Source organism: Salvelinus alpinus, chromosome 24 (assembly GCF_045679555.1).
Source record: "Salvelinus alpinus chromosome 24, SLU_Salpinus.1, whole genome shotgun sequence".
Lineage (NCBI taxonomy): Eukaryota > Metazoa > Chordata > Actinopteri > Salmoniformes > Salmonidae > Salvelinus > Salvelinus alpinus.
The window spans coordinates 48,263,348-48,278,798 of record NC_092109.1 but is presented as its reverse complement, the minus strand read 5'-3'; the positions used below and the strand labels follow the sequence as shown (position 1 = coordinate 48,278,798).

Below are 15,451 nucleotides of genomic sequence, written 5' to 3'. Positions count from 1 at the left end.
CCGTCTCTTATGACCGAAAATAACTTCTGGACATCAGGACTGCGATTACTCACCACGGACTGGCTGAATCCTTTTTTCCCTATAACGAGCGTGACGAGGCCGACGTGAACGATATACTGCTTTCTTGGGAACAGGCCCATATCCCCGTGATTTGCGTGAAGAGGCGACAGAGAAAAAGGGGCCAGAGGGCGGGCTGCCTTCTGAGAATTCGTAGGCGATCGAATAAACCTCCACTTCCTTCCATTCTGCAACGTGCAATCTTTGGAAAATAAAATCAATGACCTACGCGGAAGATTAAACTACCAACGGGACATTCAAAACTGTAATATCTTATGCTTCATGGAGTCGTGGCTGAACGACGACATTATCAACATACAGCTAGCTGGCTGGTTATACGCTGTACAGGCAGGATAGAACAGTGACGTCTGGTAAGACAAGGGGCGGCGGACTATGTATTTTTGTAAATAACAGCTGGTGCACTATATCTAAGGAAGTCTGGAGCTATTGCTCGCATGAGGTAGAGTATCTCATGATAAGCTGTAGACCACACTATCTACCTAGACAGTTTTCATCTGTATTTTTTGTAGCTGTTTTACATACCACCACAGTAGGTACTAAGGCTGAATGAGCTGAATTCCGCCATAAGCAAACAAAAACAAAAAATCACCCAGAGGCGGCGCTCCTATTAGCCGGGGACTTTAATGCAGGGAAACTTAAATCCGTTCGACCAAATTTCTATCCGCATGTTAAATGTGCAACCAGAGGAAAAAACTAACCGCTGGACCACCTTTACTCCTACAAAGCTCACCCTCTCCCTCCATTTGGAAAATCTGACCATAATTATATCCTCCTGATTTCTGCTTACAAGCAAAAATTAAAGCAGGAAGCACCAGTGACTAGATCAATAAAAAAGAAGATGATGCTAAGCTACAGGACTGTTTTGCACAGACTGGAATATGTTCCGGGCTTCCTCCGGTGGCATTGAGTACATCACATCAGTCATTGGCTTCATCAATAAGTGTATCGATGACGTCGTCCCCAAAGTGACTGCACGTACATACCCCAACCAGAAACCATGGGATTACAGGCAACATCCGCACTGAGCTAAAGGCTAGAGCTGCCACTTTCAAGGAGAGGGACTCTAACTCGGAAGCTTATGAGAAATCCTGCTATGCCCACCGACAAACCATCAAACAGGCAAAGCATCAATACAGGACTAAGATCAAATCGTACTACACCAGCTCTGACGCTCGTCGGATGTGGCAGGGCTTGCAAACCATTACAGACTACAAAGGGAAACACATTCAACATTGTATTAAGGTGGGGAACATTCAACATTGTATTAAGGTGGGGAACATTCAACATTGTATTAAGGTGGGGAACATTCAACATTGTATTAAGGTGGGGAACATTTAACATTGTATTAAGGTGGGGAACATTCATCATTGTATTAAGGTGGGGAACATTTAACATTGTATTAAGGTGGGGAACATTCAACATTGTATTAAGGTGGGGAACATTCAACATTGTATTAAGGTGGGGAACATTCAACATTGTATTAAGGTGGGGAACATTCATCATTGTATTAAGGTGGGGAACATTCAACATTGTATTAAGGTGGGGAACATTCATCATTGTATTAAGGTGGGGAACATTCAACATTGTGTAACAAGAAATAACTAGCAGTTCTATTAAGCTCCAGCATCTAGAATAGATCGGTCCACAAGTAGTATAGTAGTAGTAGTATAGTAGTAATAGTATAGTAGTAGTAGTAGTATCGTACAGTAGTAACCGTGTGGTAGTAGTAATAGTATAGTAGTCGTAGTATAGCATAGTAGCAATGGTATAGTGGTAGTAGTAATGGTATCGTAGTAATAGTACAGTGGTAGTAGTGATAGTGTGGTGGTAGTAGTGATAGTGTGGTGGTAGTAGTAATAGTATAGTAGTTGCAGTAGCATGGTAGTAGTAGTATAGAAGTAGTAGTAATAGCATAGTAGTAGCAGTAATAGTATAGTAGCTGTAGTATAGCATAGTAGTAATAGTATAGTATGGTAGTAGTAGTGGTGCTATAGTAGTAGTGGTGCTATAGTAGTAGTGGTAATAGTATAGTGGTAGTGGCAATAGTATAGTGGTAGTGGTAATAGTATAGTGGTAGTAGTAATAGTAGTAGCAGAAGTAGTAATAGCTCCAGCAGCTAGAATTGATCCGTCCACAGTTCAACTGTGGGAACATGGTGGCCGTCAACACCAGACAACACAACGAGATGGCCACTACTAGAAGAGATTACCTCTACAACTAAAGCTGGTAAATGAATCATTAGCAGTACTCACTGCTAAAGTGGATACATATTCAACTAAAGTGGAAAGTCTGGAGAAGACAGCCAAATGGGACAGAGGTGCGACTCCATGACCTGGAAACAGTACTAAGTTGGAAGGGATGATCAACCTCCTAAAAGAGGAATGGAAGGGATGATCAACCTCCTAAAAGAGGAATGGAAGGGATGATCAACCTCCTAAAAGAGAAATGGAATCACTCGATAATCAGTCGCTTAAATTCAATGTGAGGGTCATAGGTAGATAGGTAGACAAGTAGGTAGACAGGTAGACAAGTAGGTAGACAAGTAGGTAGACAAGTAGGTAGACAAGTAGGTAGACAAGTAGACAGGAAGAAAAGTAGTCTAGAGGACAGGTAGATAGGTAGACAAGTAGGTAGACAAGTGGGTAGACAGGTAGTTAGACAGGTAGGTAGACAAGTAGATAGGTAGTTCAGAGGACAGGCAGACAGGTAGTTAGGTGACTAACCGTATCTTTGCCGTGGCTGTCAGACTGACGGTGCTCCACATGGAAGCGGTACTGAGACGGACTCACTGCACTGAGGTGGAAGGTATGACTGGCCTGGCACACACACACACACACACACACACACACACACACACACAGACACAGACACAGACACAGACACACACACACAGACACACACACACACAGACACAGACAGACACAGACACAGACACAGACACAGACACAGACACAGACACAGACACAGACACAGACACAGACACACACACACACAGACACAGACACACACACACACACACACACACAGACACAGACACAGACACAGACACACAGACACAGACACAGACACACACACACACACACACACACACACACACACACACACACACACACACACACACACACACACACACACACAGACACACACACACACACACACACACACACACACACACACACACACACAGACACACACACACACACACACACACACGCACACACACAGACCAACGCACACACAAACACACACAGACACACGCACAGACAGAAACACGCACGCACAAACACACATACAGACACACGCATACAGACAATTCAATTAATTACACAGAGAATCAAAATCATAAACATGGGGTGAGAAGTGTGTGTGATAGTGTAGTATTCAATACCATGTATTATCATCATTATTATGTACTACTATTACTACTAACTTTGAAGAAGCTGCTGAGGGTTTTGTTGACCATCATCTTTACTCCCTCAATCTGCTGTGGGAACACATCTAGAGAGAGAGAGAGAGAGATTAGGACACATGGTCTCTGCAGCATGGTGTTAGTAGTAGTATTAGTAATAGTAGTTATGGTAGTAATAGTAATAGTAAAAGTATAGTAGCAATAGTAGAAGTATAGTAGTAGTAATAGCATAGCAGTAGAAGTAGCAATAGTAGTATAATAGTGGTAGTAGCAGTAGTAGTAATAGTACTATTATAGTAGTAGTAGTAGTATAGTAGTAGTAGTAGTAGTAGTAATAGCAATAGCATAGTGGTAGAAGTAGCAGTATAATAGTGGTAGTAGCAGTAGTAGTAATAGTACTATTATAGTAGTAGTAGTAGTGTAGTAGTAGTAGTAGTAGTAGTAGTAATAGTAGTTATGGTAGTAATAGTAATAGTAAAAGTATAGTAGCAATAGTAGAAGTATAGTAGTAGTAATAGCATAGCAGTAGAAGTAGCAATAGTAGTATAATAGTGGTAGTAGCAGTAGTAGTAATAGTACTATTATAGTAGTAGTAGTAGTATAGTAGTAGTAGTAGTAGTAGTAATAGCAATAGCATAGTGGTAAAATAATTCGTATTATGGTAGTAGTAGTAGCAGCGGTAATAGTATAGTAGTAGTATAGCAGCAGTAGTATGGTGCTAGAAGTAGTAATAGTATAGTAGTAATAGTGGTAGTAGTAGCAATATTAACAGCAGTAATAGTAATAGTATCGTAGCAATATTAGTAGTATAGTATTAGTAGTAGTAGTAAAAGTAGAAGCAATAGTAGTAGTAGTGACAGTGGTAATAATAATAACAATAGTAGTATAGTAGTAGTAATAGTAGCAGTAGCAAAAGTAGTAGCAGTAGCAGTAGTAGTAATAGTATACTAGTAATAGCAATAGTAGTATATCAGTGGTAGTATAGTAGAAGAGGTAATAGTAGCAGTAGTAGTAGTAATAGAATAGTAGTAGAGGTAGTAATAGTAGTAGTAGTATAGTAGTATTAGCAGCAGTATAGTAGTAGAAGTAGTAGTAGAAGTAATAGTAGGTATATCATAGTAGTAATAGTAGCAGTAATAATAGTATAGTAGCAATAGTAGTGGTATAGTGGTAATAGTAGCAATACAAGTAGTATAGCAGTAATATTAGCAGCATAGTAATAGTAGTAGCATAGTAGTAGTAGTAGTAGTAATACCAGTATAGTAGTAGTAGCAGTAGTAATGGTAGTATTAGTATAGTGGTAGTAGCAGCAATAGTAGTAGCAGTATAGTAGTAGTATCGCAGTAGTAGTTGTAGTAGTAACACTAGTAGTAGTAGTAGTGATATTATAGCAGCAATAGTAGCAGTATAGCAGTAATAGTAGCAGTATAGCAGTAATAGTAGCAGTGGTAATAGCAGTAGTATGGTAGTAGTAGTAGTATAGTATTAGAAGAAGTGATAGTACAGTAGCAGTAGTAATAGTAGAGGCAATAGTGTAGTAGTAGTAGTAGTAGTAGTAGTAGTAGTATAGTAGTGGTAGTAGCAACAGTAGTAACAGTAATAGTAGCCATGCTAACCATGTGTATGTGACAAATAAAATGTGATTTGATTTGATTTAGTAGTAGTAGTAGCATTAGTAGTGGTTGTATTAGTATAGTAGCAGTAATTGTATGGTAGTGGCAGTATATTAGAATTAGTAATAGTATAGTAGTAGTATAGTAGTAGTAATAGTAATACCATAGTGGTAAAATAAGTAGTGGTAGTAATAGTAGTATAGTAGTAGAAGTAGTAGGTGCAGTATAGTAGCAGTGGTAGTAGTAGTAGTGGTAGTATAGTAGTAGTAATAATATCATTGTATACTAGTAGTAGTATAGCTGTAATATTAGCAGTATAGTAGTAGTAGTAATTGTAATAATAATATAGTGGACGCAGTAATAGTATAGTAGCAGTAGTAGTAGTAGTAATAGTAGTAGCAATAGTGTAGTTGTGGTAGTAGTAGTAATAGTAGTAGAGAACTAGAAGAAGTGATATTATAGTAGTAGTAGCAATAGTGTAGTAGTAGTAGTATAGTAGTAGTAGTATAGTAGTAGTAGTAGTAGTAGCAATAGTAGTAATAGTAATAGCAGAAGAAGTAAAGAAATAGTAGTAGTAGTAGTATAGTAGTAGTATAACAGTAGTAGTAGTAGTATAGTAGGAATAGTAATAGTAGCAGCAGTAGTAATAGTATAGTGGTAGAAGTACTAATAGTAGTAGTAGTAGTATAGTAGTAGTATAACAGTAGTAGTATTAGTATAGTAGAAATAGTACTAGTAGCAGCAGTAGTAATAGTATAGTAGTAGAAGTAGTAATAGTAGTAGCAACAGTGTAGTGGTGGTGGTATAGTAGTAGTAGTAGTATAGTGGTAGTAGTAGTATAGTGGTAGTAGTAGTATAGTGGTAGTGGTAGTATAGTAGTAGTTGTAGTTATAGTATGGTTGTGGAAGTAGTAATAGTATTGCAGTAGTAATAGTATAGTAGTAGCAATAGTGTAGTAGTAGTAGTAGTAGTAATAGTAGTAGTAGTAATAATAGTAGAGAACTAGAAGTAGTGGTAGTATAGTAGTAGAAGTAATAGTAGTAGCAATAGTGTAGCTGTGGTAGTATAGTAGCAGTAGTGGTAGCAATAGTAGTAATAGTAATAGTAGAAGAAGTAAAGTAGTATAACAGTAATAGTAGTAGTATAGTAGTAATAGTAATATTAGCAGCATTAGTAATAGTATAGTAGTAGAAGTAGTAATAGTAGTAGCAATAGTGTAGTAGTGGTAGTGGTATAGCAGTAGTAGTAGACATATAGTAGTAGTAGTAGTTATAGTATAGTTGTAGAAGTAGTAATAGTATTGCAATAGTAGTAATAGTAGTAGCAATAGTGTAGCGGTATATTAGTATTAGTAGTACAGTAGTAATAGTAATACTAGTACAGCGGAAGTAATATTATAGTAGTATTAATAATAGCACAGTAGTAGTGATAACAATAGTAATATTATAGTAGTATTAATAATAGCACAGTAGTAGTGATAACAATAGTAATATTGTAGTAGTATTAATAATAGCACAGTAGTAGTGATAACAATAGTAATATTGTAGTAGTATTAATAATAGCACAGTAGTAGTGATAACAATAGTAATATTGTAGTAGTAGTAATAATAGCACAGTAGTAGTGATAACAATAGTAATATTGTAGTAGTATTAATAATAACACAGTAGTAGTGATAACAATAGTAATATTATAGTAGTATTAATAATAGCACAGTAGTAGTGATAACAATAGTAATATTGTAGTAGTAGTAATAATAGCACAGTAGTAGTGATAACAATAGTAATATTGTAGTAGTATTAATAATAGCACAGTAGTAGTGATAACAATAGTAATATTATAGTAGTATTAATAATAGCACAGTAGTAGTGATAACAAGAGTAATATTGTAGTAGTAGTAATACTAGTAAAGTTGCCGTAGTAATAATAGTAATAGTATAGTAGTAGTAATAACAGCGGTAATATGATAGTAGTATTAATAATAGTAGTAACAGTATTGTGGTGGTAATAATAGTAGTAGTAATAGTATAGTAGTAGTAATAATAATAGTAGTATACTCGTCCGACTTCCGGCGCCGAAAAGAGATGGCTGCCTCGCTTCGTGTTCATTGGAAAATATGCAGTATTTTGTTTTTTTACGTGTTATTTCTTACATCGGTACCCCGGGTAATCTTAGGTTTCATTACATACAGTCGGGAGGAACTACTGAATATACGATTAACGTCAACTCATCATCGTTCCTACCAGGAATATGACTTTCCCGAAACGGATCCAGTGTTTTGCCTTCCACACAATACAATGGATCTGATCCCAGCCGGCGACCCTGTGCGACGCCGAAAAAGGGGAAAACGTGGCGGTCTCGTGGTCAGGCTTCGGAGACGGGCACATCGCGCTCCACTCCCTAGCATACTACTCGCCAATGTCCAGTCTCTTGACAATAAGGTTGATGAAATCCGAGCACGGGTAGCATTCCAGAGAGACATCAGGGATTGCAACGTGCTCTGCTTCACGGAAACATGGCTAACTCAAGGGACGCTAACGGAGTCGGTGCAGCCAGCTGGTTTCTTCATGCATCGCGCCGACAGAAACAAACATCTTTCCGGTAAGAAGAGGGGCGGGGGGGTATGCCTTATGATTAACGAGAAGTGGTGTGATCATCATAACAACACACAAGAACTCAAGTCGTTCTGTTCACCTGATCTAGAACTCCTCACAATCAAATGTCGACCGCATTATCTACCAAGGGAATTCTCGTCAATCATAATCACAGCCGTATACATTCCCCCCCAAGCAGACACATCGATGGCCCTGAACGAACTTTATCTGACTCTTTGTAAACTGGAAACCACACACCCTGAGGCTGCATTCATCGTAGCTGGGGATTTTAACAAGGCTAATCTAAAAACAAAACTCCCTAAATTCTATCAGCATATCGATTGTGCTACCAGGGCTGGAAAAACACTAGACCATTGTTATACTAATTTCCGCGACGCTTATAAGGCCCTCCCCCGCCCCCCTTTCGGAAAAGCTGACCACGACTCCATTTTGTTGATTCCAGCCTACAAACAAAAACTCAAACAACAAGCTCCCGCGCTCAGGTCTGTTCAACGCTGGTCCGACCAATCTGAATCCACGCTTCAAGACTGCTTCGATCACGCAGATTGGAATATGTTCCGCATCGCGTCCAACAACAATATTGACGAATATGCTGATTCGGTGAGCGAGTTCATTAGGAAGTGCATTGACGATGTCGTACCCACAGCAACGATAAAAACATTCCCAAACCAGAAACCGTGGATTGACGGCAGCATTCGCGTGAAACTGAAAGCGCGAACCACTGCTTTTAACCAGGGCAAGGTGACCGGAAGCATGACCGAATACAAACAGTGTAGCTATTCTCTCCGCAAGGCAATCAAACAGGCCAAGTCTCAGTACAGAGACAAAATCGAGTCGAAATTCAACAGCTCAGACACAAGAGGTATGTGGCAGGGTCTACAGTCAATCACGGATTACAAAAAGAAAACCAGCCCCGTCGAGGACCAGGATGTCTTGCTCCCAGACAGGCTAAACAACTTTTTTGCCCGCTTTGAGGACAATACAGTGCCACTGACACGGCCCCCTACCAAAACCTGCGGGCTCTCCTTCACTGCAGCCGAGGTGAGTAAAACATTTAAACGTGTTAACCCTCGCAAGGCTGCAGGCCCAGACGGCATTCCCAGCCGCGTCCTCAGAGCATGCGCAGACCAGCTGGCTGGTGTGTTTACGGACATATTCAATCAATCCTTATCCCAGTCTGCTGTTCCCACATGCTTCAAGAGGGCCACCATTGTTCCTGTTCCCAAGAAAGCTAAGGTAACTGAGCTAAACGACTACCGCCCCGTAGCACTCACTTCCGTCATCATGAAGTGCTTTGAGAGACTAGTCAAGGACCATATCACCTCCACCCTACCGGACACCCTAGACCCACTCCAATTTGCTTACCGACCCAATAGGTCCACAGACGACGCAATCGCAACCACACTGCACACTGCCCTAACCCATCTGGACAAGAGGAATACCCATGTGAGAATGCTGTTCATCGATTACAGCTCAGCATTTAACACCATAGTACCCTCCAAACTCGTCATCAAGCTCGAGACCCTGGGTCTCGACCCCGCCCTGTGCAACTGGGTCCTGGACTTCCTGACGGGCCGCCCCCAGGTGGTGAGGGTAGGTAACAACATCTCCACCCCGCTGATCCTCAACACTGGGGCCCCACAAGGGTGCGTTCTGAGCCCTCTCCTGTACTCCCTGTTCACCCACGACTGCGTGGCCATGCACGCCTCCAACTCAATCATCAAGTTTGCGGATGACACTACAGTGGTAGGCTTGATCACCAACAACGACGAGACGGCCTACAGGGAGGAGGTGAGGGCCCTCGGAGTGTGGTGTCAGGAAAATAACCTCATACTCAACGTCAACAAAACAAAGGAGATGATTGTGGACTTCAGGAAACAGCAGAGGGAGCACCCCCCTATCCACATCGACGGGTCAGTAGTGGAGAAGGTGGAAAGTTTTAAGTTCCTCGGTGTACACATCACGGACAAACTGAACTGGTCCACCCACACAGACAGCGTTGTGAAGAAGGCGCAGCAGCGCCTCTTCAACCTCAGGAGGCTGAAGAAATTCGGCTTGTCACCAAAAGCACTCACAAACTTCTACAGATGCACAATCGAGAGCATCCTGTCGGGCTGTATCACCGCCTGGTACGGCAACTGCTCCGCCCACAACCGTAAGGCTCTCCAGAGGGTAGTGAGGTCTGCAGAACGCATCACCAGGGGCAAACTACCTGCCCTCCAGGACACCTACACCACCCGATGTCACAGGAAGGCCATAAAGATCATCAAGGACAACAACCACCCAAGCCACTGCCTGTTCACCCCGCTATCATCCAGAAGGCGAGGTCAGTACAGGTGCATCAAAGCAGGGACCGAGAGACTGAAAAACAGCTTCTATCTCAAGGCCATCAGACTGTTAAACAGCCACCACTAACATTTAGCGGCCGCTGCCAACATACTGACTCAACTCCAGCCACTTTAAAAATGGGAATTGATGGAAATTATGTAAAAATGTACCACTAGCCACTTTAAGCAATGCCACTTAATACAATGTTTACATACCCTACATTACCCATCTCATATGTATATATACTGTACTCTATATCATCTACTGCATCTTGCCATCTTTATGCAATACATGTACCACTAGCCACTTTAAACTATGCCACTTTATGTTTACATACCCTACAGTACTCATCTCATATGTATATACCGTACTCTATACCATCTACTGCATCTGCCATGCCGTTCTGTACCACCACTCATCCATATATCTTTATGTACATATTCTTTATCCCTTTACACTTGTGTGTGTGTGTAAGGTAGTAGTGTGGAATTGTTAGGTTAGATTACTGTTGGTTATTACTGCATTGTCGGAACTAGAAGCACAAGCATTTCGCTACACTCGCATTAACATCTGCTAACCATGTGTATGTGACTAATAAAATTTGATTTGATTTGATTTAGTAGTGGTGATAGTAGTAGTAGTAATCATATAGTAGTAGTAATAGTAATCATATAGTAGTAGTAATAATAGTAATATTGTAGTAGTAGTAATAATAGTAGTAATATCATAGTAGCCATAATAATAGTAATAGTAGTAATGTTATAGTAGTAGTAACAATAGCAGTAGTAATAGTATAGTGGTAGGGATAATAATAATAGTAGTGGTGGTGGTAGTAGTAGTAGTAATATTATAGTAGTAGTGATAATAGTAATAGCAGTAGCAATAGTATAGTCATAGTAGTAATACTAGTATAGTAGCAGTAGTAATATTATAGTAGTATTAGTAGTCATAGTATAGTAGTATAGTGGTGGTGGTAATATTATAGTAGTAGTAATAGTAGTAGTAGTAGTAATGGCAGTAGTAGTATTAGTAATAATAGTATAGTAGTATAGTGGTGGTGGTAATATTATAGTAGTAGTAATAGTAGTAGTAGTAGTAATGGCAGTAGTAGTATTAGTAGTAATATGGCAGGAGTAGTAATAGTATAGTAGGAGTAGTAGTGACAATAGTATAGTAGTAGTAATAGTAGTAGTAGTAGTGGTGGTAGTATAGTAATAGCATATTAGTAGTAATAGTAGTAGTGGTAATAGTATAGTAGTAGTAATAGTAGTAGTGGCAGTAGTATAGTAACAGTAGTAGTGGTAATAGTATAGTAGTAGTAATAGTAGTAGTGGCAGTAGTAGTAGTATAGTAAAAGTAGTAGTAATAGGATTAATAGTATTAGCAATAGTATAATAGTAGTAGCAGTAGTGTAAGAATATGTTGAAGATAAATACGCAACACAGAGTTTGAGAGGATGAGAGGACGAGAGTACTAAACTAAATATAGTACTAATGGTCAATAGGGAATTGTCAATGTAAGTATGAGTTGGATCTCAGTTCAAAAGCAGTTTAGAATCAGTGGGATGTCACTCCTGACCTCAGAGATACGTGTGCTACGTTTACTACGTTCTGTACATTGAGTCAGGGGCAGTATACTTGTTATTTGGCCATTGGCCAAGTTGTACTGTAAGGTCTTCTGATTGGTTAACCCCAGGCTAGGGTGTGGGGTTAAAAATGACATCCTGTTCCTTTTTTCTGTGGAGAAACGCTGAGGACAGGGGAGACTGAACATCTGAACATCTACCTCCCAGCATAACATCGTGATTTGTCCTTCTCAAATAAACACATTTTTCTCACCCTGATTTGCTTTGGAGTTTGTGTTATTATTGAAGAATAACATAAATTGCTAACAGTAATAGTAGTATAGTAATAGTATAGCAGTAGTAGCAGTAGTATATCAGTAGTAGTAGTATCAGTAGTGTGGTAGTAATAGTAGTATTAATAGTATAGTAGTGGTAGCAATAGTGGTATTTATAGTATAGTGGTAGTAGCAGTGTAGTAGTGGTAGTATTAGTGGCAGTACTATTATAGTATTAGTATAGTGGTAGTAGTAATCATATAGCGGTGGTAATATCAATAGTATAGTAGCGCAATTATATACGTAGTAATAGTATAGTAGTAGTAGTACTAGTATAGTAGTGGTAATAGTAATAGTATAGTAGTAGTAATAATAGTAGTAGCAGTAGTAGTAGTAGTAGTAGTAGTTATAGTACAGTAGTAGTAGCAGCATAGTAGTAATAGTATAGTAGTAGTAATAATAGTAGTAGTTACAGTATAGTAGTAGTAGCAGTAGTAGTAGTAGTAGTAGTTATAGTAGTAGTTACAGTATAGTAGTAGTAGTATAGTAGATGTAATAGTGGTAGTAATAATAGTAGTAGTTACAGTATAGTAGTAGTAGTAGTAGTAGTAGTAGTATTAGTAGTAGTAGTTATAGTAGTAGTATAGTAGTAGTTACAGCATAGTAGTAGTAGTATAGTGGATGTAATAGTAGTAGTAATAATAGTAGTAGTAATAGTATAATAGCAGTAGTGATAGTATAGTAGTAGTAGTACTAGTATAGTGGTGGTAATAGTAATAGTATAGTAGTGGTAATAATAGTAGTAGTAGTAGTAGTAGTAGTTATAGTACAGTAGTAGTAGCAGTATAGTAGTAATAGTATAGTAGAGGTGATAGTAGTAGTAATAATAGTAGTAGTAGTATAGTAGTAGTAATATTACCCTTGCACGAGTGATGCAGGGCATGGAAGCTCCCGGGGTTGGGGAGGCGTCCGTCCTTCCTCTCCCAGCGAGGGGGCGTATCCCAGTGAGGAAGGGGTGTGTCCCACTGGGGATGGGGTGTGTCCGAGGAGAAAGGCCAGTTCTGACGGCCCGCACCAGCCAAGGCCAGAACACTGCCCATGAGGGCTCCACACCTACACACACACACACACAGTCTTGTACAAGTAACCTTGTGGGGACACAATTCACTCCAATTCAATATCCTATTTTCCCTAACCTGTACCCTAACCCTAAAACTAACCCGAACACTAATTCTAACCTTAACCCTAAACCCCCTAGAAATAGCATTTGACCTTGTGGGGACTAACAAAATGTCCCCAGTTGGTAAAATTTTTGTTAATTTACTATTCTTCTGGTCCCCACAAGTATAGTTAAACACGTCCAGCGATAACACACACACACACACACACACACACACACACACACACACACACACACACACACACACACACACACACACACACACACACACACAGACATAACACACACACCAGAAACACACACCATGACACACACACAACCTCAGGTCTTTATCTAACCTGTATAAACAGACAGCCAATGATCATTGCCCTCCCCAAGGCATCAACACTGGCCTATTACTGGGCAGTTAAAGCCAATTTATGCTTGACCCGAAAATGTGGTCGGGGGCTTCGTATAGAGGGTGTGACGCAATTGTGGATCCACCAGAGGCACGCAGAGGCCAAATTTAGCTCCGTACCGCATCACTGTGCAGCTAACACATTTTGTAACAATGCGGAGGGCTCCGTATAGCTCTGAATTGACATGATTGGTTGAAGGTAGGTGGGGCGGGAGATCCTGTATAAACACAATCTCACTTCCTTGACAACTTTTTTGTTCTTCTTCCCCCACTTCCTTGACAACTTGCTTCACAACAGGTCTACTCAACAGCTCTGCGCTGCTCCTCGAAGCACAAGGAGTATGAATGCCCTGACATCTGCAGAGGCCGTATCACTGTAAATGCTGCACGGCCACTGCAGACGTCGATTTGACCAGGTAGAGCCTTTTATAATAGATCATTTTGACTGGTTAAAACATCATGCACTTAGAACAAACATTTATACAAAACTCATGCATTTGTTATAGAAATTGTATTATATAGCCACATACATCAGCAGGTAATGTCAGTATGGCATAATATAGGTGGTATTATAGGGTAGAGAGCAGGTATCCAGTATACTAAAGCCCTTAAATTCATAATATAGGTTGTATTATAGGGTAGAGAGCAGGCATCCAGTAGACTAAAGCCCTTTAAATTCATAATATAGGTTGTATTATAGGGTAGAGAGCAGGCATCCAGTAGACTACAGCCCTTAAATTAAAATCTTAACCTCAAAGCCAGTTCCAGTTTTCAGGATTTATTTAGACGTGGGGCAACAGGTGGATGCAATTAATTCCCCCGTAGAACAGAAAACTAGCAGTAGCTCGGACCTCCTAGGGTAAGATTTATATACCCCTGGACAAGAGGTTCTGCTCTGAAGGCTCCTTCACCGAGCAGTTTCTGTGACCTTACTAGTACTGTCAAAGTATAACGTTAGTAGCTTGTAGCTAGGCTGTCATAGCGAGGCTACATCATATAAACACACACCATCTCTCTCTATCTGCCGTCCTACTTACGTCCGATGCGACGAGCCGGAGGAACGGAGAGTAGAGATACAAAAGGAGCAGAAACAGATTAAGGTTTTGGGGAGGATGGGGATGCTGAGTGCCGAGGACCACCTCCAAAAGATGTGCAACCGCAACTTCATTCCCCAGAATGTCCGCAGCCACATACTTCCCTCTAAAAACACGGACCAAGTAGTTTGGTACCGACAACGTGTTTTTATTTACATCTCAGAAACGCCCAGATTTGTGTTTTAAACAGTGGTAACGGGGTTGTTTAGACGGTCTCGTTATTGTATACAGTGATCCCTCGCCACTTCGCGGTTCACTTATCGCGGATTCGCTATTTCGCGGATTTTCATAATGCATTTTTTATTTTTTTTTGGTGCATTGTGCTCTGCATTCTGATTCGCTAAAAACTCACTCCCGCTTCTTGTATCAAAACATGCTACGAATTGTGCTATCATTTTGTCGTCTCGTGCAGTTATGTGTACGTACATAAAACAGCTTGGCAAATTTACATTAAGTTGGCCAGGAAGGAAGGAAGGACTAACGCTTGGTCGCTTAGCAACCATGGTGCGAATGGCCACTGAACTTAAGCGAGTAGCTGAGGAATGGGACCCTTTGATGAGCCGTTCATTACAGTTCTCCAACGTAATCGATGGTGGCATGTCGGTGTACAAGGATCTTTTTGCAAAGAAGAAAAAAGAGCGACAACAGCTGCCTATCACTATGCTCTTCTCCCGAACAAACACACCTGCACCGCGGGCTTCAGAAGAAGAGAACACTGCAGAGCGCAGTCAGGATGCAGCGGCCCAGTCTGAAGAGCAGTGAAACGGCCTACACGTGAGTCACTGTATTTGTATACATGTAATAGTTGCTAATTGTAAAAAAAAAAGAAGTTTTCTATTTCGCGGATTTCACTTATCGCGGGTCATTTTCGGAACGTAACCCCCGCGATAAACGAGGGAT

The 15,451-nt window shown here is 40.3% G+C and overlaps 1 protein-coding gene across 2 annotated transcripts in view; it reads right to left on the bottom strand.

Moving 5' to 3' along the window:
* The window catches only part of LOC139551661 (mitochondrial import receptor subunit TOM40B), a 36,640-nt gene extending 21,911 nt beyond the window's left edge, over positions 1-14,729 (bottom strand). Inside the window, exons 1-4 of one of the 2 annotated variants that reach the window (XM_071362938.1) lie at positions 14,495-14,729; positions 12,800-12,993; positions 3,509-3,576; positions 2,802-2,894 (exon numbers count right to left, since the gene is read on the bottom strand). In XM_071362938.1, the coding sequence (XP_071219039.1) occupies positions 2,802-2,894; positions 3,509-3,576; positions 12,800-12,993; positions 14,495-14,649 (510 nt within the window). In that variant the 5' untranslated portion in view covers positions 14,650-14,729. The remainder of the gene's footprint in view (positions 1-2,801; positions 2,895-3,508; positions 3,577-12,799; positions 12,994-14,494) is intronic. The other variant, XM_071362937.1, reaches the window with a different exon arrangement.
* Between the last annotated feature and the right edge of the window lie 722 nt (positions 14,730-15,451).